Raw genomic sequence first — 26,513 nt, 5'->3', positions numbered from 1 at the left:
TTGTCCGCCTGCCATTGCTCTGGTTATGAAAACTTCAGTTTGCTGAGTGAGATGATAGTTGAATGGCCCCACCTCTATACCACATCGTACGCCAACCGGTAGCCACCGGAAAGCAATCTGCACGCCAAGCAGGCGGCTAGCACAGGCGGCCCGGTGCACTGCCGGATGGCCTGAAACTTATGGCGCCATCTGGGGGTGGCTCCGTGAAGCGAAGCGCGTGGGGTGTCATTATCTGGTCGCGGCGGAGAGCGGAGTCTCTACACCTAAAAAGCCTTCCTACACCGTGGACGGGGACCACTGGTGTAGCGAAGTCGCTTGTAGTTACTGGTGAAATTATACGCATCTCTTGCGTGGTAATGAGCTCCTCTTCCACCTTTGGCTTGAGAGCATACAAAACTGGCCTTTCCTTCAGAAACTGCGGAGTAGCATCTTTCTTAAGGGGGGACGTTGGCCTTAAAAACTGAAAAATCGCGAAAAAGGCGAGTTTTTGAAAAACATATTTCTGGGTTGTATATCTTTTAATCTACCTTCTCTGTAATTATCACCACTAAAATCACTAAGAAAATATTAAAAAGTAAAATATTTACGGGGCCTGGGTAGCTTTCAAGTGGCAGTCCAGTGTCAAAATGAACTAAAAGCTTGCGCTATCGGTGCTCCCGTTCTGTCTGGCCAACGACCACCATTTTTGTCTTGTTTTGAACGTGAGTTCCTTCTCTTCTTTCTCCTGATTTTGTAAATAGCGTCAGCCTCGTGGTTTCTGTGCGGTCGGCGTTTTGCCATGTTGCAGTTGCACAACCGTGGTTGGACAAAGCGCACGCTCCTGAAGCGCATGGAGGAGCATGCAACTACTATTGGCCGCGGCGCGCGTCCTCCTTTCCCTTTTTCTCTCGTCGCTGCCAGTCATGTCGTCTCCTACGGTAGTGGTCTCCTTGCTTGCCCTGGGCATTGTTAGCTCCACTTCGCTTTTCCCCTTCTTTACGATCGCTCCCGCTGAACTTTCAGCAGTTTCTTGTAGCTTGCCCATCTATTTCGTAACCGCACACAATGCGTAAAATGCGCGTGTTCGGCATAAAGCTGATCAGGATGGCAAAGTTGAAAGTTTCTGCACAGCGTGCCGCCAATGCTTATCACGTCGACGCCTCCAGTAATGGATCTTCCGTGTCATCGGCTGCCACTTCCGAGAAAGGAGCAGTCGCTGCGAATATGCGTGGTGTCCTGAGCGCATCTACCGATGCAGTTTCTTCCGAGATTGCAGATTCCAGTGCTCGCCTGGTGCCTATTGCGAGTGGGAGTGCATCGTCCAGGGCCCATCTTGTGATGCATTTTCTGACGCGTGAAGAAATCGAAGTTGCCACAATACATCTTGAGACTGTTCAAGTCGAATTTGGTGCCATGCCAGCAACCCAAAGGAAGCTTCAAGCCATGCAGCCCGATCCCACACCTGCCACTGTTACAAGTGAAAGTGCGAAATTTTGCCTCGTTCAGATGGACGTTTTGAGCAACCTGCTCTCCTGCACTGTGTGCAAGCATTGCTTGAGGACTGGGTTGACTGTAGAAGAGGGCATCAAGCTGGGACTGGCCACAGAACTCGAGGTCATATACCCACTTTGTGACATTGTTGCAAGTGACTGGGGTTCACCGCACCAACAAGACTCGATTGCCTTCAAAGTCAACATTTGATCCATAATGACTATAAAGCAGATTGGAAAGGGGCAGACAGCTCTCAATGATTTTTGGGCTGCCATGAATGTCCCCCGCACAGGTCTCCACCACAAGACATTCCAGGAGCACCTGAAGAAGACCTTCAGAGAGCAAAAGGCCCTGTGCATGGACAAGTTTTACGCTGATTCAGCCGGTGCTGCGAAGACAGCCTACAAGAAGATTCAGATTCTTCTCAGATTCAATGCTGGCTGCTACAAGGCTACAACAGAGATCTCGGTCTCAGTGGAACTCCAGCCAGCCAATCTAGCCCTCCAGCGAGCCGCCGAGAAAGATGCCCAATGCACGCACAAGGCCAGAAAACAACAGTAGATAAGACAGAGAGGCGGAACAAGAAGAAAGTGCACAGGGACACTTCCAGCTACCTACTCTACAGGGTCATTCTTATGCGGAATGTGTGTCTAAATTTCTAGCGCCGTTTGCTCAAAATGTATTTTTCCTCTGCCGTGGCTGCTCATCCCCGTCATATCTCGGGAACTGTTTATCCGATTTGCGTGCTGTCTTTTGTATTTTGTTCCTAAATAACTTTGTGAGGGCATGACATTCTTGTTTTAGAGCACAGCTCTTAGGCGCCCGTTTCCAGCTTGAGCGGCGTCGCCGTCGGCGTAACCGCGTGGTGCATTATGGGTAAATTTCCCGCTAAATTTAGTGGAAAATTTTACCCGTTAAGTTTAGCGGAAAAATTTCCCCTGCTAAATTTAGCAGAAAATTTTCGCCTGTAAATTTAGTGTTCCCCGTTAAATATAGCGGAAACTTTTCCCGCTTAATTCAGCGGAAACTTTTCCCCGCCAAATTTAGCGGAAAAAGTTTCTCTGCTAAATTTATCTGAAAAAAATTTTCCGCTAAATTTAATGGAAAAAATTCGCCGCTGAATTTAGCGCAAACATTTAAAAAAAAATTCCTGCCAAATTTAGCGGAAAATATTTCCTGCTATATTTAGCGGAAAAATTTCCTCGCTCAATTTAGCGGAAAAAGTTCCCCGCTAAATTTACCGGAAAAAATTCCCCGCTAAGTTTAGCGGAAAGAATTCCATGCTAAATTTAGCGGAAAAATTCCCCACTAAATATAGCAGAAAAATTTCATTTAACGGGAAAACGTTCTCCTAAATGGGAGGAAAGGAGGAAGGGCATAGCCTCCCCCCCTTACCTTCTCCTCCTCTTCAAGAGCTGCACTCTATTTCGGCGTTACAGGGGATTGTAAATGTCTTTCATTTTTTTTTTTCAAAAGTTAAACTAAAAATTTTTAAAAATAAAAAAAAAAATTATGAATGTGTGTGTTTGATTGAAAACTGAAACTTCAACATTGTGCTAAAATTTGTGTACAAAGAAATTTAAAAAATGCTTTGTTATGCCCTGGGGTAGGGGAGAGTCGGGAGGAATGGTACGCTTTTCACAAATGCATTTTTAGTTTTGTTTATTTTGAACGCAAAAAGATGGTTGATGGATAGTACAAGTCGAAACAAGCTGCGCAAATTCTGCGAAACACAGGTTACTGCCACTTCTAGAGCAACTGCTAAAAAATAGTTTCTAACAGCTAAAATCTGTCCCATTCCACCTGTCCCTTCGGGTGGAGTGGGACATCCTTTGGGAGGAATGGGACCCCAGTAAAATATCGGTCCCAACGTCTTCAGCGGACATTAAAAGCTGATAGTTCCACATCGAACTTGAAGCAAGCTTGCAGGCGCTTCGTTCCCCCAATAGTTTTTGGCGCTGGCAGCTTCTTCACAATATCCGTTATTGGCACAGTCCCTATATCTTTCTGCGGAGGAAAGTAAAACTTTGAGCTCTCTTCTTTCTTTCGAAGGAACTGGACACTGACGTCAATATTGTCACTACTTTCGACTCTACCCGTGTAATAAACGTCAGATTTTTTCTTACCAAATCTGACAAGGACAAAATCGCCTTTTGTCACTTGAAAAGTTCTATTTGGGCAATCGGCCTCAGAAATGTCCCGCCTCTCATTATCGGAACCCGACATGTCACTGTCTGAATCATCAAATGCAACAGCAACAGTGTCGTCTTCCCTTGAAGAACTGAACTCCTTCTGAAGTCGCCGTTTCTTTTTTGGGCGGGTAGTGGCGACAGTCTTAGCTGTGATAAGCGCTCTTTTTTTCAGACTCTGTCGTGCCAGCCTCTCTGCAGCTTCTTGTTCAATCGCATGCTTCTCGGGTGTATCCGTAAGGACTTTTGTCCTACCTATCTTCCTTCCTTTTTGCCCTGTCTTACGCGGTGCAGCCTTAGGGTAGATCCTTAGGTCGCTCGGAACAATCCGGCTGGGAGATACAGTTGACGTTGAGGCTGCGTTGGCGACAGTAGGTGGGAAGACATCTGTAGAGACGTTGCTAGCTCCATGGCCGTTTGTCTCAAAGTTCAAATCACTTTCCAGTCGGCTTGCGCTGTCCGTTTTCTCGGTGATGGTGGCCGTCTGTCGTGACACCTCTCCGCTTACGGACGTTAAGGGTCTGTCAGTGACTGATGACATCATGTAGTCATCCGAAGTGAAGGGCTCGCTATTGAAAGGCCAAATTCCAGTTTTTTGAAAGCCCGAGATTATGTTCTTTTGTGTCACCGTTAATACGTAGGCGGATCCAACTAGTTGTGCAACATTGTGGATGGAGATGGTCTTCCCGGGGTTATTTATGAGCCAATCATTGTAAGCAGCGTTGTACCGAGATTTAAATGGTCCGTACACGGACACATCAAATGGCTGCAGGCGGTGGCTACAGTGTGGGGGAAAGGTCAGCAGGATGACTCCGCTCTCTTTGGCCTTGTTGATGGTGTTGATGCTCACATGGCTTTCATGATTGTCGAGTATCAAGAGAATTGGCTCCTCCTTCGAGCACTTCGTATGTCTCACAGTGTGCTCTAACGCCAGCAAAAACAGTTCGCTCGACATCCAGCCCGACTTGCTTGCCAAACCGAGGCTTCCTGCCGGGGCGCCTTTTAGAAAAAAATCTTTATACCTCACGTGTGGGAAAATGAACACTGGTGGCAGGGCGTTTCCGATGGCATTGACAGTGCACAAAACAGTCACCAGTTTGCCGCGTTCTGCGGATGTAACCTGACCGATTTGCTTTTCTCCACGTGCTGCTACTACCTTTGGTGGGTTGTGTGCAGTTGTGAAACCCGTTTCATCACAATTGTAGATGCGGTCCGGAGTTAGCTTGTATCGGTCGTAGACACTTTTCAGGTTTCAAAGGAAAGCATCGACGTTGTTCTTATTGAAGCTTGTTGCCCGACCCAGACTGGTCGCTTCTGGCGATCGAAGCGATAGCTCGGGATCGCGGTCCATAAAGCCCATAAACCAGTCTCTTCCAGCTACCTTCTTCTGCTCCCATGATGCCGGGCACTTCCTCTTTAAGGCTGTTGCAAACTCGTACGCCAGTGAACGAACTTGCATTCTCGTAAGCCCATAATGCATTTTGCTTGCTTTCAGCAAATATTCTTTCAAGAGTACTTCATCTTCTGTTTTGAAGACCATTCCGCAGACCAAATTGGACTTGAACATGATGCCACCTGTGTCACCGCATTCTCTGTACTTCTTCACTGCTCGGCCAAGCGATGATTTTGATATTTCAAAAGCTTCTGCTACGTCTCTTCTACTTTTCTTTTCATCGCACACCAATCTCACAGCATCCAGGATCAAATCGTTCGATGTTTGAGCTCTGTCGGGATGCTTCCTCTTGTAAACCCGCGTCATCTTCCTGAAAATGGAAATGGATCAAAAATTGGCAAATTTAAATATTCACGCACACCAAGCACGCTTAACGTCCTTGCATGCACGTAGCAGCACTCATATTGCTGCCTATTATTCACGTGCTTATTCCGGGTTTCTCGCAAATGTGTACAGTAATCACACCTTTTTAGTGGAGAAACATTGCATTTTATGATGCCCTGTTGGTTTAGCGCGTCTTATTGTCAAGTGTCGCAGAAACAGCCTGTCTGTTATTTAACATCACGGCACCAAGCATTTGTACACTTTAAATAACAAATAAAAAAATAACTGCTTTCGGAACTAAAGCGGCGCAGCATTGAAGCTTATTCGCTAGACACAGCACCAGGCGTATGGTGGGGAGGAATGGGACACTGTCCCATTCCACCCGCGACTCAAATGTCCCATTCCTCCCCAGGTGGTTCGCCCAACGAAAAATACATTCAACGGCGAAAATTCTCTTGTTAGGGCTAAACTTGTTATTGCATAAAGCACGACCCTAACGCGTGTTTTCGAAGAAAAATTGGTATCAGCATAGTCAGGGCAGTTTAAAACTGAGAGAGGTGTAATTGAGTAAGCGGATACTTGCTTTTGACACGTGAAAAACGAGAGTTGTAGTCAGAGAAAGCTCCGTCCGGTGAAGAAGGCCACCATTACAGCCAGGCTATCGGTATGCTAGCGCCATCTCGTGAGCAGTCGATGAACGTGTTTGAACTAACTCCTGGAGAGATAAACGAGCTGTCCCATTCCTTCAATTGTCCCAAACCTCCCGACCCTCCCCTACCTATCCAGCGGTCACCATGACGAATTTTACACTGCCAATGCCTTTCGCAGGTTCTCCAGGACGGGGATGAGGGGGACATGTAGCTAGGGCTCCGTGTTTTCGGATAAATCCGAAAAACTCCGAAAAACACCCGCCAGTAAAATTTTGGTCAATTCGGATTTATCCGATAAACTCCGAATATTTATGTGTCATGCCACCTCACCCCCCCTCCTTTTTTTCTGTTGCCCTGGGGCAACAGAAAAAAAGTAAGACTTTTTTTTTTTTTTACAGTTTGATCACCACAGAGCCAATAGTCATGGGAAAATTTCACCATAATTATCTTTCAAATCTCGGACCGTTGTCAAAAGGGGTCTTGCCGCTTGTCTCTTCAAGGTTTATTCAGGGCAACAGGTCTTTCGTTGTACATTCGGGTCACGACAAAAGCAACTCTTTTGGTTTCCTGTTTGGGTCATGCGATTTGTGATTTAGAGAAAGGAAAGGGTATGTTTTAGTAACAAGGAAAGCTATGGACCATAGAGATTGTATAAAATTGGGGAAAAGCGCAGTCCAAACTTCGCCTTGCACGCTGCCGTGTACGTGCCTGATCTGTGCAAAATAAATCAAATCAAATCAAAATCAAATCAAATCTATTACCTCTTTAACCACTCCACCTCGCGCGGCCGCGGTATTGTATTGTATTGTAATAGGACGGGATGACTACGAGCTTCCTAGCGACTACCTCCGGGAGTTTATTGATTATAAGGTATCGGCGTTTATCGAAGCGTCACTTGTGTGTGACATTTGTCGTGGATAAATTAGTATTGTCAATGGCAATGACACCAACGCCAAATTCAACTGAAGATAGTTCGATTGATACAAGCACCTTTCATTTTTTATCTGGCATACGTTTACATCCGGTTATTATTTATTTATTTTTGATAGGAAACATTGCAAAATTAAACTCCGAATTTCGGAGAATTGGGAATGAAAAAAATATAAACTCTGATAAACTCCGAATGTTCGGCAAAAAATAAACTCCGAAAAACACTCTCCGAATTTGACGAAAAATAAACTCCGAAAACACGGAGTCCTACATATAACCCATCTTGATAAACTCATCACTTGAGAATGAATAATCACAGCCTCATGAAACTTTGCAGCTAGTCTTATGTTAGTGTTATGAACATGCCCCAAAATTTTCATTCAGGTATCTCTAGAATAAAAAAGTTAATTTTCCGTCCCCACCTGCCACCTTAAAGGGGCCCTTCAATCATATTTAAGCGTCTACCTTTTTTGCGGTTTCCACGTCTCTTGAAGTTCGGGCAAGCCAGCGGGCACAATGAGAGTAACTAAATATCAGTGCGCCATATTTTAACCGGACGACGAGGAAACCTCCTCCACCGACGAGGGCGACCCGCGGTACCGAAAGTGCGCAAAATGTGACGTCTTTGGTCCTTGGCTTACTACTGGTCAGATCCGCTAAAAGCTTCTTTTTAGTCGAAATACAAAATATAAGTGGCGCGAACCGTTTCAATTACTTATAAAAGTAGTTTTTGTTCACTATTTTAGATGAGAAAAGAAACAAATGCAGTTTATAAAGTACGGAAACAAGAAATGACCCGTCGACATACCCGCCACCAAGCGGTGGAAAAGGCGGCGCATACTAGAAAGAAGTAGTGGGATCAGGCGCCGACACGGAAAAATCCCGGATGTACGCGGCAGCGCTGCGGTCGTTTGGGCAGGAGGATCCGACCGGCTCCGAGCCTTCCGAAGGCCTTCGGCGAGATGCTTGTCTTGCGGTTTGGCCGTTTCGCGGTATGGCAGCGCGAAGTGGCTTTCACTCTGAACTGATCTTTACCTCGTGTTTGCTGTCGTTTGCGGCCAATGAAGTGTCATGCCGAATTAGTGTTTAATCACGCAGAAAATGCAATGAGAGCCGCTCTGGCTGCCCGCTGCGTACAGACTGTACTGAACATGCTTCAGTGGCGCTCTCTCGCGTCGTTGACACGGAGTGCGGTAGCCGTGAGCGCTCGCGATGAACTCACTACCCCTCCTCTAGTTCACGGCCGCTCAAGCAACCAAGGACGTCATGAGGGAGGTTATTTTTTGCTTGTTTTTGTAATTTTGATTTGCCTACAACTTTTAAAATAAAGCGAATTTCAAGAAAATAAAAGTTACACTAATTTACTACGTTCAGTGCGCTCAGGTTTGGTACAAATTAAAAATTAGTAAAAACGTGCCTGCAGGGCCCCTTTAATGTAAGCTTCACTTCATCACCAGTTATCTTGCCTAACTTTCCAGAGAAAAGTGCGTCAAACTTGCGTAGCAGTGTCCGTAACTCCTCTTGATCGGTGCAATATTCCTTTGTTGTTCCAGATAACTAACCTGTAGCTTGAGCTGCAACCGGTCTAAATGGATATGTTGCAACCAGTCGTGCCCGATCATAAACAGACATGACTCACTCAGTACAAACAGTGGTAACATTTGCTGTTGATTGTTGTGTTTCACTTTGACTGTGATGGCACCCGCAGGGTGAATCGCCTCACCTGTGTACGTCTGCAAGGTTAGTGGCGTAGTTTCAAGCTTCACTGATGGAAAAGTTAATTCTGCTGTCTGTCTGAAATAACAGACACAACAGCGCCAGTGTCAAGTTTCATTGCTAAAATACAGTGATGTGATTGCTGCACCGATTGCGCCAAACTGCTCCAAGTGGCTGCCGCCCGACACAAAGTACCCTACAGGCACGTAGCCAGGATTTTGATTCGGGGGGGGGGGGGGGGGGGGGGGGGGGGGGCCGCCCGGTGACAAAATGCTGTATGAAGGAGAGGAGGAGAGGAGATCCCAGCAAAATGAACTATTTCCCCCCCCTTGGCTTCTTGCTTGGTACCCTGCATCAATCGTCCATTCGGTCTTGCATGGTTTTCCCGCCGCCTCGCGTTTCGCGCTTTCGTCGTCTCGGTCTCGTCTTGCGTCTTTTCTTGAAATATTTTCAACGATAGACGCGGGGTATGCGGACGCTCCGACGCTAGCGTGCCGGGGTACCAGCCATGCCGTCATGCTGTGATACGAAAGCATGTGTTTTTGCACGGCGGGAGTTATTTTGTGAGCTGAAGCACTCGCTCCTGAAAGCAATGGCCGTGGGAGAACTATATTTGGTCCCCGCCTTCCAGTCACCGTGGTCGCGCGACGTCGGGTGTTGCCATCCCCATGTCGCTGCAGATACGGCGCTTTCTAAACTGAAACTAAGTACCGCCACATGTTCATCAAACTTTCTGTTCTTGTGTAGATCATACGTTGCTACAAAAATCCCCCTTTAACTCAAAGATTGCTATGTCCAAGCATTGATTACGTGGGTTTCTCTCGGTGGGCTTTTTTTCGAGAGGGACCCTGGTACGTCAAAAATCTGTTGCGGAAGAAAGTTGGTGAAGAGAAGTGAGCTAAAGCAAAGAAGGCAATGTCCGCACCGGTCGTCGTCTGCATGCTGAACCCGCACAGCGCGCTTGTTTCTCTCGAGTTCAGTCGTTGCACAAAGCGCTCCATTAACGTTTTGACCCTGGCTCGCGATGTCTTGCATCGATGTGCTCAGGATCTTTTTTTGTGTGTTTAGCTTGTACCTTGTTTGCCGACCTGGGAAGCACGCGCCACTGGGCTGTTTCTTTTTTTTTTGTTATGGTATGCTCAACAGTTCATTTTGCATACAATTTTGGGAATCAGTTGGTGACGAAGCGGAGTGGCATGGTTTCGGTTTCGATCGAATAGCCGTTGTCTCCGCTCGTGCGATGAAGCACGCGCAACTGCAAGCCTGCCAAAGTTGCCCTCACGTGCATGCGATCATGATTGCACGACAGAGACACAGCCGGGAGGCTTGCAATCCATTGTTGTATGTTTGCTTACTTTTGACGAAAATCTGGCACGTCGGGAATCAGTAAAACAGTGGCAAGCCATTTTTTGGAATTGCTCGGCAATGCCTACAGCGCTGTACACTTATGGGATGTCTCAGCAGTAAAACCACTGGCAGCGAGTTCCGTCACAACACGTCACATCAGAACAGAACACAACACAAAGTACATTTGTTTCTAGAGCCCTTAAAACAAATACTTTTGTGTTTCTAAGAATATCTGCTCCAAAAGTCACTTCTGCTGCTCTAAAACACCTTTTCGGTTGCTCCAAAGGCCATATTTGCTGCTCCAAAACGCTGTTTTGGCTGCTCTGAAAGGTGCTCCCAAATGGCTTAGGCCAATCACGTCACTGAAAATATGATCTTCGACGGTTACCTTCCACAAAATCGGCGCAGAAGGTCTCCATCTTCTGGAATGCCAAACCGGTCGATCGAACGCATGTTTTCTGTCTGTAACTGCTGATCCCTACCAAAAATAACGGTTTGAAATTAAATCGGAATGAATCCGGAGTTTCAGACCGTCATATGGAACCGGGAACTAAATCGGAGACGACCAATTCAGAAACTTAACCGGAGACAACCAATCCGGAGGCCTAACCGTACTTGGTCAAATCGGATGTGGCCAATACGGAGAATTTAACCGGAATGAATCACACCGGAGATTAGGCCGTACCGGGCCACTCCGGACAAAAAAGGAATTAGATTAATAAAGAGCTAATGCTCAGTTTCACCTTCTGGTGTACTGAGGCTGATGCTAAGAGCCTTTTGAGTCAGTCCAGTGCTTGAGAGCATGTCATCCGACTCTCTGGCAACACCCAGCGGCGCGGAATGCGTTGAGCCATGCAACATATTCACTGCGCTTGGTTGGTAGGAATGGCTATAGCATCTGCTGCACTACATCAGAGGTAAAACAGAACATAGTCAGTGTTGGTTAGTCATCAATATCACTGCAAATAATGAGGTACGACACCACACAGGGAATTGTGAAAAAAACGAGAAGATTCATTTATATAGTCTGAAAACACACAATCGCATAAAATCTGAGGAATGATACATTTAAAATTTCGTAAAACATTTAAAAAAAATATGTTTAAGGCTCAAAACTCAGACATTTCACACCAGGGTTCGTACAGGCTTTAAAGAAAAAAATTCAAGGGTTTTTAAGAACTTCTAAGGACCTGTAAATATACATTGAAATACTCATCTAGTAAATTTGTAATATATCATCTTTTTAAAATGCACTGCGAAAATTCTTTATTGCACAATACCTAGGAAAAGGCGCATTTGCCGAGGAGGTGCTAGTTTTCAAAAGGACCCGCGCACCACGCACACACAAAATCCTCTACAAAAAAAATCAAGAAAATAAGGCAAAACCACAAATATATACAAGAGAGCCAACTAGGTATACAGAGGGGTTTAAAGCGATAAAGTGGTATTCCGTTCACCAAGCAAAACTGACCCCCTCTTGGCTGCCGCCATGTTGTTTGACCGCTGGACACATGACCGTACGAAATACTGAGGTTTTTACGCAAAACTAAGCCGAGATTTTTATTGCGATTGCAGTAAAAACATGATAAACTATTTTTTTAAATATATTTAGCCCCAGAGATCAGTGTCTAGCTTTGATAAAAAGCCAAAATACAGCACCACGGCTGACGGCACCTGGCGGAGGCATTTCGAAGCTGCCCAAGTTTTTGTCGTAAAAGCATGTTTTCGATTTAAAACAAACGAAACAACTTATCCCGTCAGTACCATTAACACATTCAAGACTGAAAAATGATTAATAAATCATAAAAAAAATATAGCTTTGTAAATAAAAATACATATTGCACAAGGTTCTTATAAGTATAATGCCAAAACACAATAAAAATTAAAAAAAAAAAAATATTGCAGCAAAAAAAAAAAAAAAAAAAGGACGAAAAGCGGAAGCGACTGGCGTTTAGGGTGGGGGAACTGCTAACGGAGATTCGTGGGCGTTCTTTGTGTTCTTCTTCGCCCTCTCCTCTTCCCTGTTCTTATCGACCAAATAGTCACCCAAGAGCTTTTTCACCACGTCCCTGACGGACGGCTCTTTGCCTTTCTTGGGACCTGGCTTGTTGCTGCCGTCCTCCTTGTCTTTCTTGCCGTCCTCCTTGTCTTTCTTGCCGTCCTCCTTGTCTTTCTTGATTTTGGCCTGCTTTTCTGCATAGCAGCCAAACGCAGCTGCAAAACCAGAGAATTGCAGCGTGTTTAGTTTTTATTGTCTGGAGTTCAGACAATAAGAAAATTAAAGTGTGTTTTAAATGGAGCGCCAATCGGTGGCTAAAGCGTAAGCTTGGTGACATCCTGTCAACGGCATTGGCAACCAGACTGGCTGGAAAAGTGCACGTGACATTAATGTGCATGCCTTTTGCCAAGTGGTTTTTGCTCCCACCTTCACCTGAAGCACCCGCTTATCCACATGCCATTCACATCTTCATAAAGAGATGTTCCAACAATTACAAACGCTGCTGGTTCTGGCTGCACCATCAACAACTGTGCCATCACCAAAGAGAAAAGGTAGCTGCAATCATGAGTTCATTTCACATATTATATTCTGAGTAACACAAATTGGTTAAAAAATATATTTTACTGTGTTACTGAAGTCTCATATTCGCGACTCCAGCAAAATGGACGCCACCAAGCAGGAAAACCGGGGACCAGCCGGACCAGGTCGCTCCGTGCCCCTCCGCGTCTCTGGTGGCTTTCTCAGATGCGTGTTGTCGGCACTGTGGCGAACGATGTAATTTGACGAAGGTCCGAAAATTTCTTGAGTTTGCCTGAGTGTTCATTAGTGTGGTGAAGCCTCAGTAGATTGTTTCCTTCCATCACGTGGTTGAAAGTCCGTTTACTCCACAACACACGGTCGTGTGCTTTCGATTTCTTGGTTGGGGAGGAATCACGGAAAAAACGTTTTGATTTCTTGTCTGTCTCTAATCACATTCAAAGTGACGACTACTTGGTAACTGATGTGGTTTCTTTATAAGGATGTAGAACAGTGAACTGAGGACGACAGACGAGGCATTTCACTGGAGGGAACACCAATGTGGCAGTGAAGTGAATGGGAAGGTTCGATAGCTGCTTTTCTGGAGTTTGGTTGTGTTTGATTAGCTTCAAGTTTGAGCCACCCACGCCGGTCGGTGTGTTGGCTATTCATCTTGGCTGCTTTTCGCCAAAAAAGCCTCTGTACCACTCTGAAGGAGTTGGGCTGACTTTCGCACTTGATTCAGGAAAACCTGCTCGCTGCAAATGATGAATGAGGGAAATTATCTGTTTTCAAAAGGTGGGGGACGCGTCTCGCAACGTTAGAAGCTGTCACGGCATTTTGATCTATCACGCCTCCAATATTGAAATTATACCCCCATCAAAGCCAGCAGCAATATACGTCTACGTTGATCAGGTTGACCGGCGACAAAAAATGCTCATTTTCATAGTTCAGGATTCGAAGCAAAGTTCAATGCAGAGAGGTTCTGCGTGAATCTCCAATGAAGACTCTCTTCAGTTTGTCTCCGTGCTGCCGGCTAGAACCATTTGGCTAAGTTTAAGTAGTATCTCTCTGTCTGTCAAATATACTTTTATTCAGCAGTTCACCTAATAGCTAGTCAACTAAGCCCATATTTCAACCCGAAGAATATACTAAGATTGCTTTAGTGGGACATAATACGTAATATAATACATAACCCGCTTGACAAAATGACTTCTCGATTGCTACTAAAACCTGAATATGAAATACGAGTATCAGCTGCTTAGTGGGGTGCCGGCGGGTTAACATGCTCCTTGGCTCGAGAAGCGCTTGCTTAATTTTCGTAACTTTCCTGCAGCCTGTGTTGTTGACCGGGCAGACGATTGGAGCTGTTTCCTAAATGTGGATACGCACAAAAGCTTGATTTCGCCGACAGATAAGTCGCATGGTCGAGGCATGCGAGTTAGCTGAAAATTGCTCTTGGTGGAACAATACTGTAGTAATCGCCGCTTTCCTTAGACGACCAAAACTGATTAGTATAATACCGTCTCTCCGGAGCCCATAGTTTCGGTTTTGAACGAAATCTCTGAAACAAAAGTTTAACAAGGAAAGAAAAAAAAAAAAAAAAAAAAACGGGAAAACAACACTATGCTTTGCAAGTTTATGTGCACCGGCTACACTTAACCGTCTCAGTTCAAATACCTATAAAATTGGGCATTAAACAAAACAAAATCTGTTCAATTGAACGCGCCACCTGTTCAGGCGGTCCAGTCGAGCCGACACGACCTGGACTCAGCCACCATGTTTGTTTGGTGGTGGCGCCCCCTATAGGTCGCTGGAGTCACGAATACTAGCTTGGGCGTAGGTTATGCACATACAAACCTAGTTGGAAACCCGTGGCAGGGTCCCTTAAATGAATAATCCACTCACCAATGACGGCATCAATCTTTTCTGGGGTGAGGGGTGTCTTCCCCACTGCCCCATTTTTGAGAAGGCGCCTGCAGGCTTGTCCGGTGACGCTCCGGTCAAACAGCGCTGCAGGCTCCCAGAGGCCTCAACTGACCATTCTCACGAACCGTCCAGGAGTGGACGCATGGGTGAGAGCGTGGGTCATCGTGGCCTCCGCCAGAGTTATGCCGTGGCCGAGATGAACCTGCAGCATGACAGGCAGTTTCAATATACAAGAAGAGGGCTCTCTCTATTCCTCTGTAGAGCTGCTGTAAGTTTGACCTGTATGACTTAAGTTTAAAAAAATCGGTACCCCATTGCTGATATCAAAATAAGCAGTAAAAAAGGGAATATGCAAACAAAAGATGGGTTTTTATTGCTCTACAGTACTCGTAGCATAATGCTATTCATCAGATGACAAAACCTTCTGTAATCACCGTTTGTTAAAACTAATTATTTTAAAGTGGAAAAGAAAGACCACGTATGCCACACACTAGTATATTACTATAGTAATACAGTAGAACCTCAGTTTATTGAAAATCCAGGATAACTAGTAGAATTTCTATGGTCCCATATAGTATCAAGTATAAATATGACCAAATAATATGTATGACCAGAGCGCACCTACCCATTAGTTTCTGGACTTTCGTCGGCCCGGCTCATTTTTTACATGCTAAGTGGCACAAATCAGCACCCAAATGCAATAACATGGCGAGTTTTCGTCATTCCGTTGCCTGCTTGCATGCGAATCCATGCATAAAAGTTATTTGTGTGCTTTTCTGCTTTTTCCATTGTGATCTGGGAGTCAGTGATGTCAATCTCATGTGCGATTGTAGTGCGGAGGGAACCTGCTGAAGCACAAAACCCTAACGCCGCGCCAGAAAGTGGGCCTCATCGAGAAAGCAGACAAGTTTGCATTTTCGAGAACGAAGCTTGCCGAGAAACATAAGCTGCCTCTCGACAAGGACGACAATTCTCTAGGCCTGCAACAAGACACTCACCAAAGCGTTCACTAATTTGTCTTCCTACCTATGCCGAGGTGGAAGGCGCCTTGATCACCTGGCAGACATGCTATGCAAACACTGAAAGTGATATTGCTGGGAGTGTGGCTGTTGAAACCCAAAATGGCAGCGACTACGAGTTACCCGTGCCTTTGCTCTCGGAGAAGTCGTGCAATTGCTAGGGGTTGTCTGCAGTTTTTTAGAGTATGTATATACAGTGGCTGTACGGAAACATTTGCCCAATCGTCATTTTTGAAAACACGATAAGTATCACCAACCACAGGAAGCGTTAAGCAGATTGACGATTACTTCATGTAACTGCATCATGTTTTGCAATAAAAAGTTTTTTAAGGTTTACCCGCACATGATTTTGGTTCTTTTATTTGTTTTTATTTTTTCGTATAATTTTAAATCCCGCTTAATTGGAATATCTTTCTCAGTCCAACAGACTTCGAATTAACGAGATACTACTGTATGTCCAGATACCATCAGCTATGCAAAACTTGTAAATGCATCGTATGTCAAAAAACAACTGCAACCAAAAAAAAAAAAGAACTTTTGTAACAGTGCGTATACCACACGCATGTTGCAAACATGCATTTTCCTTGAAGAAACGATTTAGCTCACTATTTATGCTGCACAATGGAATTTACATTAGCAGTCTACCTCTCCACTCCTCTCTGTCGCACTTGTTTGCACCATGTTGGTATGGTTACAGTAAAATGAAAGAGGATACATGAAGGAAAACACAGATTACTGCAAAATTACTCACACCCTGAATATTGTTTTCATTTTTCTCCATGCAAAATAGATTTTTGACACAACTTTTCTATCCGGGGGGGTACAGCATCCCTCTTACTACTTGCATTTTTTATAAGATTTATCCTCTATTCTTTTGGCTTTATTCTTTTAACCAGGCAACAGTTTGCCACTGTATCACCAGTAATGTTAGCACTGGTAATGAATTTGATTAGCCCCAAAGTACCAGATTTAGCAGGACGCATGGTTATTCATTTTGTGGACTGGTTAGTCACGAGTTCTCAACCCTAACAGTACAGATTTTCAGGTAGTAGAGCTTTTGGCATTTGTCTGTGGTGTGACCGAGTAGAAGACACAATATTTTGTTACATGGAGCTGGCTGCAAGCACCCTCCGTTATGCCTATATAAGTGGTGCACCGTGCTCTCAAAAGCCCTCGATCCAACTTACCTAGTGCTGGCACTAAAAAATGCAAACTTATTTAATTAAGCTTTTCCACACCACATATTGAACTGTTTGCCACCTGAAAAAATAATAAATGCACTTCCACATCTACAGCAAATACCCATTCTGAATGGTTCATTAGACAATGTAGACATACCATACTATACTAAAAGATAGCCACCTCAATTTAAGAGCAAACTAAGTGAAAATAATGGGAAAGCTAACTTTTAGAGCTTGATAAAAAAATATAAAAATCTTGTTGCAACAAAGCCAAGAACACATACACTTTTAACAAACTTTAAAGCCTGCGGATTTGCAGTTGAGTTGGCAAGATGAACTACCTACTAGTGAATTACATTATGCTATTTTAGACGCAGTGGGCCGTCAAGCCTGTTATGGCTGCAAGGGTTAACTGAATGTAGGATAACTGTCGTTTCCAGCCCTCATGGCTTGCTCACCTCCCCTTGTGGTTGCCCCGTTTCTGCGGAGGTGACCATTGGATTACCTTTAGGTGGTGGGGCATCTCTTAGGATACTAAGATGCATACGTAAAAAGCTTGCCTAGGTATTAGCTTTGTTAATATAATCAATAACACTTGTTCCAAAAACTGTCCTTTCAATGAAAACATTTAACAAAATCTTTTGTAGGCTCTCATGCATACTTGACCATCCAGGACAGCAAGAAGCGGAGGATAAGGAACATCCCCAGACTCCCCACAGCCAGCAGCCCCGGCATCACCTAGAAGTGCAAATTGAAAATTCTCAACATCAGCAACTTTAGAAACCTGGCTGGCTTTATGAAATTAAGGAGTTATATACAGAAATGAAGGACAGTCTACCCCGACTGTAACTTTACCTGCCACTCCAAAAATGTAAGAGTGCAGTTAATTTAACTTGAATTGCAAGCCTCTGCAGTCAGTTTCTGGGAGCAAAATCTAACTTTTGTGGTTGAAGCGACACAAACGTCTGTGCCATTAGGCAGGGACGCTAGGTACTTCCATGCCTCCATGGAGCTGGTCTCATGAAATAAAATACCTGCGGCTAAGTTGGCCGCAATTGGAGCAGCAGCTGCGAGATGAGCAAACCGGCCCTGGGTGGCGATGAGAATCGAAGAGCAGACCTAGTGACCCAAATGCCGATGCGTTACTTTAGGGCTCCGAGGGGGAGCGGAACCAGCTGGGCTAAGGATGACTAGGGCGCCTCTATGTTCTCCTTGCATTATTCTTTGCAGTACCTGATCAACAGCACATACTCTTGGAGAGAACACAAAGGGATAGCACAACACAAATGCTGCTGTAGTGCAGGCAAAATATGAGCTCAAACCTGAGACACTCACGTGCTCCAGAGCAAAGAGAAAGAAGCATTGCAAAAAGTCAAATTCACAAACTTGTGTTGCATCCAACCGAGTGCGACTGCAACCACTTGCAACGCTTAAAACAAGATGGCGGCGTCTGTGAGATGGCATTAACGGCAGTGTTGGGAACGCACTTACTGTATCAAAATGCATTCGGACATAACCACAGATGCCATTCACTGCATTAAACAGTAAATGTGTTGGTAACACTACAGTGCTTGGAACGCGTCTTCGACAGGTGTGTTAAGGCGTCCTCATTTTGGTCCCTCGATTTACACCTTGTGATGTCACAAAAATGTCATGCTGTTGCTGGTCGTGATCTTGGCGGCGGTCCAACAGCAAAGGTACAGTTGGCAGACGACTGTTCTACCTTGTCTGACTCTGCTGCTCAACAGTTGATGGAAACTCAAGTGAACATGAGACGGGACATTCCGATAACAGCAACTATTTATGTCCGCTCATCTTGTTAGCCGGCGCCCCTAATGAGTCGACAACCAACCGCAAGGATTGCGACACCCGATAGCATGACACTTTTAGCTTTTGTGGCAAATTTTATTGCCACTTCCGGACCATTTTGAACGCAATATGGGGGGGGGGGGGATATAGGACAGTAAAACACCAATCGAAAACGCGTTCCAGGCACCATAGTAACACTGCCATTGGCTGAACTGCGCAGACGCCGCCATCTTGTCTTAAGTGCCGCAAGCGGTTGCAGTCGCACTCGATCAGACTCAACGTAAGTGTGTCAACCAGCCTTAAGAAACTGCTTTGATGTCAGTACTCCGGAACAGATGCATACACATAGCAGGTGACTGATAGCACGCACAGTTGCCCTGAGAATGATTAATTGCAGCTCGGCACATGATCCCACAACTGCTCATACACTAGACTTCTGAACGAATTTAAACTTGTCTTGATCATTCTGATAATATGAGGAGAACATGAATGTGTTGTGCATGGAATGCCTGCACGAGTTTCTATCTGAAACATCTCACAGCTCCTCGTAACTGAGCATACCCAATCATACATAATGCAGGCGTAACGCACACACCAGACATTCTATGCTTCCCGAGTTTATCGAATGATCAAGGGAAGTTTGACTATTTTTTGTTTTTCTAAACCTCGACAACTGCACCGAACGAGAGATACTCGAGCTGTCTGTCCCTGATAATTAGGCAATGCCTAGGTTAATCAGGTCTCGTTACTGTTTTTGATAGAAAAAAGGGAGCCATTAAAATACTTCAGTCCTGTTAATAGGCTCATAACAGACCTACATCTCTTTCCAATAGCAAAACAAAACTTGAGACAGAGAATCCCTCAGCTCCATTAGAAAGAAATAATAATTGTGCAATTGCAGTGGTCATACTGGCCTTGTATAGTGACATGGATGTTGTTGCTACACTCTATGTATGTTAGTACTATGAAATACATTCCTCTTTGGTGTTTATACGAAGTTGACCCACACATTATTTATGAATGAACTGTAGTTTTTCATGTTCAGCTAATTTACATTGTCAGCAAACTTACTGTGTGGTTCAGCGGGAAGAACCTCCTCAGACTCTGTAGCCTCCACAGGGAGCGGGGATAGGTTCCCTGCAGGTTGCAGATGGGAACACTCCTCGGAGTCTGTCAATTCTTGCGTGCTGCCCGATGCCCCAGTTGTGCGGTACAGCATTGTAGACACACCTGAAAACAAAAATTCCAAGGTCAAATTTGACTGATCAAAAAGCGATCAAGCGTGTAAACCCCAAAGGGAATACCTGAAAAGGGGCATAAAAATATTCTGCAAAAAAACACAAACTTATTTATTGTAATTGAGCATGACAACCAATTCAAAACGTAGCATAGCAAGTGGCACACAAAGTATGGATATAGCTCATTGTACAATGCAAAGTATCTCAACCTGGTCGACACACAGTGAAAAGGGATAATCCAGGTGTGTGGATCCTCTACAAACGAAACAAAACAACAAGGAAAGGTGGAAAGCGGCTATAATTATCACTTTACACAACAGTGAAAAGGCAGGAAGAAGAGGGGTTTGCACCAGAGTGACGGTGGCCACCCGTTGGGCACATCATAATATTGGTTTTAGTAGGGAATTCAGCGTCACCTTGATGCAATACAGTAAATTCTCACTTGAGCGAACTCAAGGGACCCAAGGAAATAGTTCACTTATCTGAAAGTTCACTAAAGGCGGCTGGCATCGAGGCTACTTGAAGGATTATACGGCGTGCAAGTTCGTCTGCTTACTGTGCACGTCGTGCTTAACTGAATATCTTCACTAGAACATAGAACAGCATAGGGCACAGCATATATTGAGTCAAAAGTGTGAAATGTAATTTATGAAGTCATGTACATTGATATATACAAAGTGCATAACAGTTATGATGCTGCCTTTCTCATTTAAAAAAAAATCGAATTTTCATTTGCACCGGCGCTCTTAATGCGCATGAAGTAACTAGGCTGTCCAGAGAGTCTCTGTTTTTTTGCACTTCCTCGAGAATAAAAATAAAGTTTATTCTCTCTCTCTCTCTCTGGCACAGCTTGTTGCTGCGACAAAGCCATACCACAACAATATCATCCACTGACTGGAAATATCCCGTGCAGAGTCATTTGCTATTGCCATTGAGGTGCAGTTTCTCCTTCAAGCTTTGACTTTTGCTTCACTGTCGTTCACAACGTTGACGGTGGAATCTCATAGTCCTTCGCAACGTCCACTTGCCTTTCATCATTGTCCAGACACTGAGGAATTTTGAGCTTGTGTGATAAAGACAACCACTTCCGTCTCGTGCTCGTTACGAAAGTGGGTGCACAAACTGCCGTCCTACTGTTGTTACCCACAACAAAGATGGCCAAATGCAACCGACGAAAAGAAAAAACGGACGCACCACATGGTTAGTTTTCGTCTACCGCACCGCCGCTTTGCTTCGGCAGTACTGTGAAAGCCAGCGATAATAGGCGGGCATCGGCTACGCCAGCACTGCAGAGCACAAAACTTCAGTGAACTGATTGCAAAAATAATCCTGGGACCATCGATCAAGTTTGTTGAACTGAAATATTTGCTATTCAGAATTTGTTTTTCGTTAAACTGAAACATTTTTGCATAGAATGCATAGGAGAAGCGCCGGTGATTTTTTTAAGGTTCAATATCCTGAAATATTTGTTAAGTTGACGCTCGCTCAAGTGAGTTTACTGCACTTAGGCTGCTGTCTTATTTCGTGCCACTAAAGTGATATCGGCCATTTGTTTTCGTTTAACTTCTGATCGGAGTTTCCCTTTGGCTTCATACTTTCAGCAAGTTACATACTGTAAAGTAATGAATATTGCGAGTCTGATATGAACCAAGAAAGCATGTCTACTTTACCTCAGAGCACATGAACAGCCAGTCACTGCCATGTACAGAAATGGCCCATTGATTGACAATACACTGATAACAGATATACTTGAAAAAATCATCTGTGTCAAGACGCTCAACGCTGTCAACACCTTGTCATTCGCTGCCCTTCCTGCGAACAGCAGTGACGCTATTCACATGATCTGCAGTAAAGTAGACATGCATTCTTTTTAGTATCTTGCAGTACTTTGCGCAAATGAAAAAGTATTTCTGTCCTCATTTCTTCACAAAATTTAAAGAATTTGTAAAAACTAAATTTTTAAAAGTGAAAAAAAAAAGTGTCTGCAAACCATGTTAAATACATGACGCTGACATATGTAGCACATAAGGAACATCTCATTTTTGTAGGCACATTTGAAACCTTGGATCCTTTTTTTCCATGTAACTCCTAAAGAAAAGCTAACTTCTGAAACAATATCTACATCCACAATATAACAGCAAGAAGAAACTTGGGAATTAATTAATGGAAACTGAAATTCAGCTATCCTGCCCTTACATCCGGCCTCTGTCATCACACGATCAGGCACCGAAGTAGGGACAGCAACGGGCACAAGGACAGGAGCAGCGACGGGGACAGGGACAGGAGCAGCGACGGGGACAGGGACAGGAGCAGCGACGGGGACAGAGACAGGGACGGGGACGGGGACAGGGATGGGTGCAGCAGGCACTGACGTTCTTCCCTGCAGCTGGTGAGTGGCCTGGTGACTGGCCTCTCTGGTGATCTCTGGAGAAGGCACAGTGACCATGTGTCCATCGATAGTCACCAGGCAAGCAAAAAATTAGGCCCACTGCAATGGACCTTTTCCGAGAAGCGTTCTGCGCACGCGCGAGCACCCGATGCTAAGCGGCGGAAGTCAGAACGAAAAATCGAGGAAATTCGGAAGGAGGCCGTATATCAGCGAGCACAACACGTAACTGAAGAATATATATAATTGTGTTACATGAAAAGAGAATGTCGACGGAAAGGAAAACACGACGTTTAGGTGGATGCCACAGATGCCCCTCTTTGAAGTCGCGTAGGGCACGCGCCGCTGCTCGGAGAGCGAAGAAACTGGTAGCCTAGCTCCCTATATCGATTGGTAGCGCAGGTAGGTCACTTCCTCGATTTTTAGTTTGTGCAGCCACCGCCTGGTGCCGTCGGTATGTGGAAAAGGTCCATTGTTAGCCATAAGGGTGCATAATCCTAAAGCACAATTGCGAAACATTCAAGTAAACATGACTGGTAGCTTACCGATCTTGTCGAGGACGACACGCATGAGTCGAAAGTTGGAATCTTCTACTTCCTTTAGTTTCTTTTGAAGCTGCTCAATTTTTCCAAGAGCTGCGTCATGTTCGGCTTTCGACACAACGCCTTCGGCACATGTGGCACAAGCCTTTTCCTCCGCCTTGCGGAGCCTCTTCCGCAGAGATCGCAGAGCTTCTTCAGCCCTATCTAGCTCCGACTTCGGCACAACTGCAGGGTCCTCGTCGTCGGTTGAGTCTCCTGCTAAAGGCCTCTTCTTACTTAGAATGCTCGCCATCTGTTTCCTCTTGGCAAGAGCCTTGCGTTGTTTCAAGTTCTTGTTGGACGCAGAACCTGATGTTGATGCCTAAAATATACAAAATACAATACAATATTGTGGAAGTGCCCGGGTCCGCTCAAAGTGGAACCGTTTTGTAATTGCCATTTTCCACTGCCCTCTTTTGTGGAACTTCGATCTTAAACAATTTATTTTCCACCTCATAGGTCTATCTACTACAAACTAGCTTTCCTTTATTTTTTTCGCTGGCTCGACAAAATACTTCTAGACATCCCCAAGACTTCTTTTCAGGTTTTTAGCATTACAAATCGCGAATAATGACTGAAGTAAGGTATCAAATGTCATAAACACAATAACCAACTCGAAACAAAAGTCTGTGTCTGCAACAGACCCACTTACTTGCACTGGTTCCTCAAAAATCTGGGGAATAACCAGTCGCTTCTTGTGGGCCATCTCCTCGAGAAGTGCCCTCTTCGATTCTGGTGAATAAAAGATAAAAACATGTTAACAGAGCCACAGAACAGATAGGTCAGTCTGACATGACAGGGTCAGGCATACTGATGGCATATCAGCCACTAGTGTTAATTTAATGCTATAGTAATTTTACACCACCAAGCTTGAACTGCACAGTTTGCAAGAAGTAAAACAACCGCCAACACTGCAGAATGATGTCACGTGCAAGCCACATATAAATCCATGGATTCAATGACAGCATTTCAATTATAAGAGAAAAATAAGAAAAGTTAGCGGTCATGTGATTGTGCTGTGTTATGCCCTGTACTCTGCTGATAATCTCTGCCGAAAACATTACAATTATTTTAGTAAGTCACTGGAAGCTGCATTTACGTCACACATATTCTTCCTCTTAACAAATGCTTCAATTATTTGTAGGTGCTCAGACTACCAATCCTTGTGGCAGTTGCATCTTTTTTAATTTCAGTGAAAAAATTTAGAGTGTGCACTACCAGTGTAGATGCACTCACATTCGGTTTAAAGGGAAACCAAAGTGGTTCTGTATTTTTGAAAAAACACATGGATCATCTTCTTTGGCCTCTAGGACCATGAATATCGAAATTATTTTTCAATCTGATGTAGGAAGCCATCGCACAGCATTTTGAAAATAGCACCGAAGTCCCACCCTCTTTGAGCATGACATCACACCCAGAGTTCTTGGAACCTCCGCTCTCTCGTGCCTTATTGAGCACCCATCATAGTCATGCTCGCACTCTTGATATTTTCAGAAAGGTCAGCAAAAAAACATCACAAATGGTGTCACGTGTGGGGGAATATACCTGGTAAGCTTGCAATTGCACGTGCTACCCACATGAGCGACATAGACTTGGTAATCAAAAGATCTGGCGGGAAATTTTTCGAGTTTTCTTGTGTTCAGTTGCATCTTCAGGGAAAACGAATGTGATATTTGGATTCACGGGATAAAAATGTGCTACAATCTGGCTCTAACTCTCCTCAATGGCCAGCGACTCGAGGATCTCCCTTCCAAGCTGTTTCCGGTGTTGTGCGACGACAGTGATGTTTGTGAAGTCAGGAGCACATTTGCATTCCCGATAATGCGCCGAAAGGTGGCCCGCCGACGTTAGTGTGGCCACAGAGGCTGCATGTTCTCTGGTGCGGTCGTTTATGCACCTCCCTGTTTGCCCTATGTAGCTTTTGCCACATGACATGGGGATATGTGATATGTGAGAAGCTTTGTAAGTAAGTGCGACATAATCCGGAGAAAAATGAACCAACGAAAAAGAAACCACCAAAGCCTTTCGTAGTGGTACTATATATACACGGGATCACTCATCGTCTAAAAAAGATCGCTGGCCGACAAGGCATCCACGTTGTGTGCTCAGCCCCCAACAAGGCGTACGCCACGTGCCGTAGGGTGAACCGGGAGACCGACCAGAACGTGACGACGACCTGCGGCACTGCGCATTGAACACCCTATGCCCCATGCGAAAAAGGAGTCGTATACAATACCCCTATGTCATGTGGCAAAAGCTACATAGGGCAAACAGGGAGGTGCATAAACAACCGCACCAGAGAACATGCAGCCTCTGTGGCCACACTAACGTTGGCAGGCCACTTTTCGACACATTGTCGGGAATGCAAATGTGGTCCTCACTTCACAAACATCACTTGTCGCACGACACCGGAAACAGCTTGGAAGGGAGATTACTCGAGTCACTGGCCATTGAGGAAAGGGGGGAAGAATGCGTAAGTGTCGCCTCCATTGCGCTCTCGCCTAAAAAAAAAAATATATCCGCAGGGAGTGGCCCCTCGGAGCAACCAAGTCGGGACTATTTGAATGCCAAGATCCGACAGAGGAAAAAGAAGTTGACACTACCGAAAGTGTAGAAAAAAAGAAAGTTTTGTAAGATCCGACAGCTGAAGAAGAGGTAAACTCTACGGTTAGTGTCGAGAAAAAGGAAGTTTCAGTCTAAGATCTCACAGATGAAGAAGAAGACACCTTTTAGGATAGTGTTGAGGAAAAGAAAGTTTTATTAAAAGGTTGATAGTCCAGTAGTGTGGTTCTTTGTTTTTTTTCTCTCCATCGCTTTTCCTAAACGTTCAACTGGTATTCAAGTAAGCATAAAAAAGATATGCCGCAAATATTGCCAAACGCCTCGACAAAACAAAATGTTCGAGAAAAAAAAGAAAGTGGGCCCACACCGCGGATCAAACCCGCGCCCACTTGCGTATGAAGCAGAAACCTTGCCACTATGCTTTGCCACCGCTTATTAGAAAACTTTTAACTATTCGTTTTATACGAGTTTCGCGTAGTGCGTACACCCTTTTCCGGTTGAGGTGCAGGACGGAGTCCGAATAACTTTACTCATTAAAAGTAGTTACGTCGGAAGTAACGCTGGATATTGCGTTTATCACAATCGTATGTTAAGGAAGTACGATTTCCCAGTATTGCAATCGAGTTCTGAGCTACACAAACTGCACACACTTCCTTTGAGGAAACAGATCAGCGCAGGGCAAACACAGAGGAACAGCAAAGGCCAGGTACTTACTTGCAAGAAGGACCACTTTCGCCTCGTAGTAGCCTTCTTCAAGGCCGGCCTCGGAGCGCCAATACGCTTGCACCGGTTCACTAGGGATGTCAGTCTCCGTTTTTGGATTATAATCCTTGATCAGGCACACAGGCATGATCGCCTTCTCTTTGTCGGCGGGGTAATGTACGTACGCGTAGAACATCGCGAAAACAGAAGAAACATACGAAAAGAAAGTCAAAAGAATAAAGCAACGCTTGCTGGGCTACCAGAAAAAAAAAAACGCACAACGCACAAAACGAAGTGCACAAGATAGAACGCAGTAACACAAAAAGGTGAAAACAACGATACCCAAATCAAAGCAGAGGTCCTGTTAGGACTAGGAGGCACAGGCAAGAGCAGAGCCAGAAAGGAAAGCCGTTCGGGCAACTCCGAAAAATAAAGGTGGATTGGATTGGATTGGACGGGATTGTAATGAGCCTGGAATATCTCTCTTGAAAACAGAAGTGAAACTGCTGTAA

General features: G+C 44.8%; 2 protein-coding genes across 4 annotated transcripts; both read right to left on the bottom strand.

Annotated features, from left to right (window-relative positions):
* Positions 1–3,121: 3,121 nt before the first annotated feature.
* On the bottom strand, positions 3,122–5,606 carry LOC120846822. The gene has a single exon (XM_040218717.3). The coding sequence runs from the start codon at positions 4,612–4,614 to the stop codon at positions 3,346–3,348; it is 1,269 nt and encodes a 422-aa protein (XP_040074651.1). The 5' UTR covers positions 4,615–5,606; the 3' UTR covers positions 3,122–3,345.
* A 5,466-nt stretch (positions 5,607–11,072) lies between these two features.
* Positions 11,073–26,432, bottom strand: LOC120846023 (translation initiation factor IF-2-like). Of its 3 annotated transcripts, none has more exons than XM_040217673.1 (8): positions 26,344–26,432; positions 23,390–23,469; positions 22,702–23,059; positions 21,967–22,194; positions 19,604–19,762; positions 17,385–17,461; positions 14,503–14,725; positions 11,073–12,293 (listed from the first exon to the last, which is right to left on the bottom strand). In XM_040217673.1, exons 2-7 carry the CDS (start codon positions 23,441–23,443, stop codon positions 14,627–14,629), a joined length of 975 nt encoding a protein of 324 aa, XP_040073607.1. In that variant the 5' UTR covers positions 23,444–23,469; positions 26,344–26,432; the 3' UTR covers positions 11,073–12,293; positions 14,503–14,626. The 3 variants fall into 3 exon arrangements, with proteins under 3 accessions (XP_040073607.1, XP_040073579.1, XP_040073637.1); XM_040217645.1 differs by having other exon boundaries at positions 26,014–26,405; XM_040217703.1 differs by lacking the exon at positions 21,967–22,194 and having other exon boundaries at positions 26,014–26,405.
* Between the last annotated feature and the right edge of the window lie 81 nt (positions 26,433–26,513).

Source organism: Ixodes scapularis, unplaced genomic scaffold (genome assembly GCF_016920785.2).
Source record: "Ixodes scapularis isolate PalLabHiFi unplaced genomic scaffold, ASM1692078v2 PGA_scaffold1__304_contigs__length_218370807, whole genome shotgun sequence".
NCBI classification, from domain to species: domain Eukaryota; kingdom Metazoa; phylum Arthropoda; class Arachnida; order Ixodida; family Ixodidae; genus Ixodes; species Ixodes scapularis.
The sequence above is the reverse complement of the archived record's forward strand: the minus strand, read 5'-3'. Positions and strand labels throughout refer to the sequence as shown.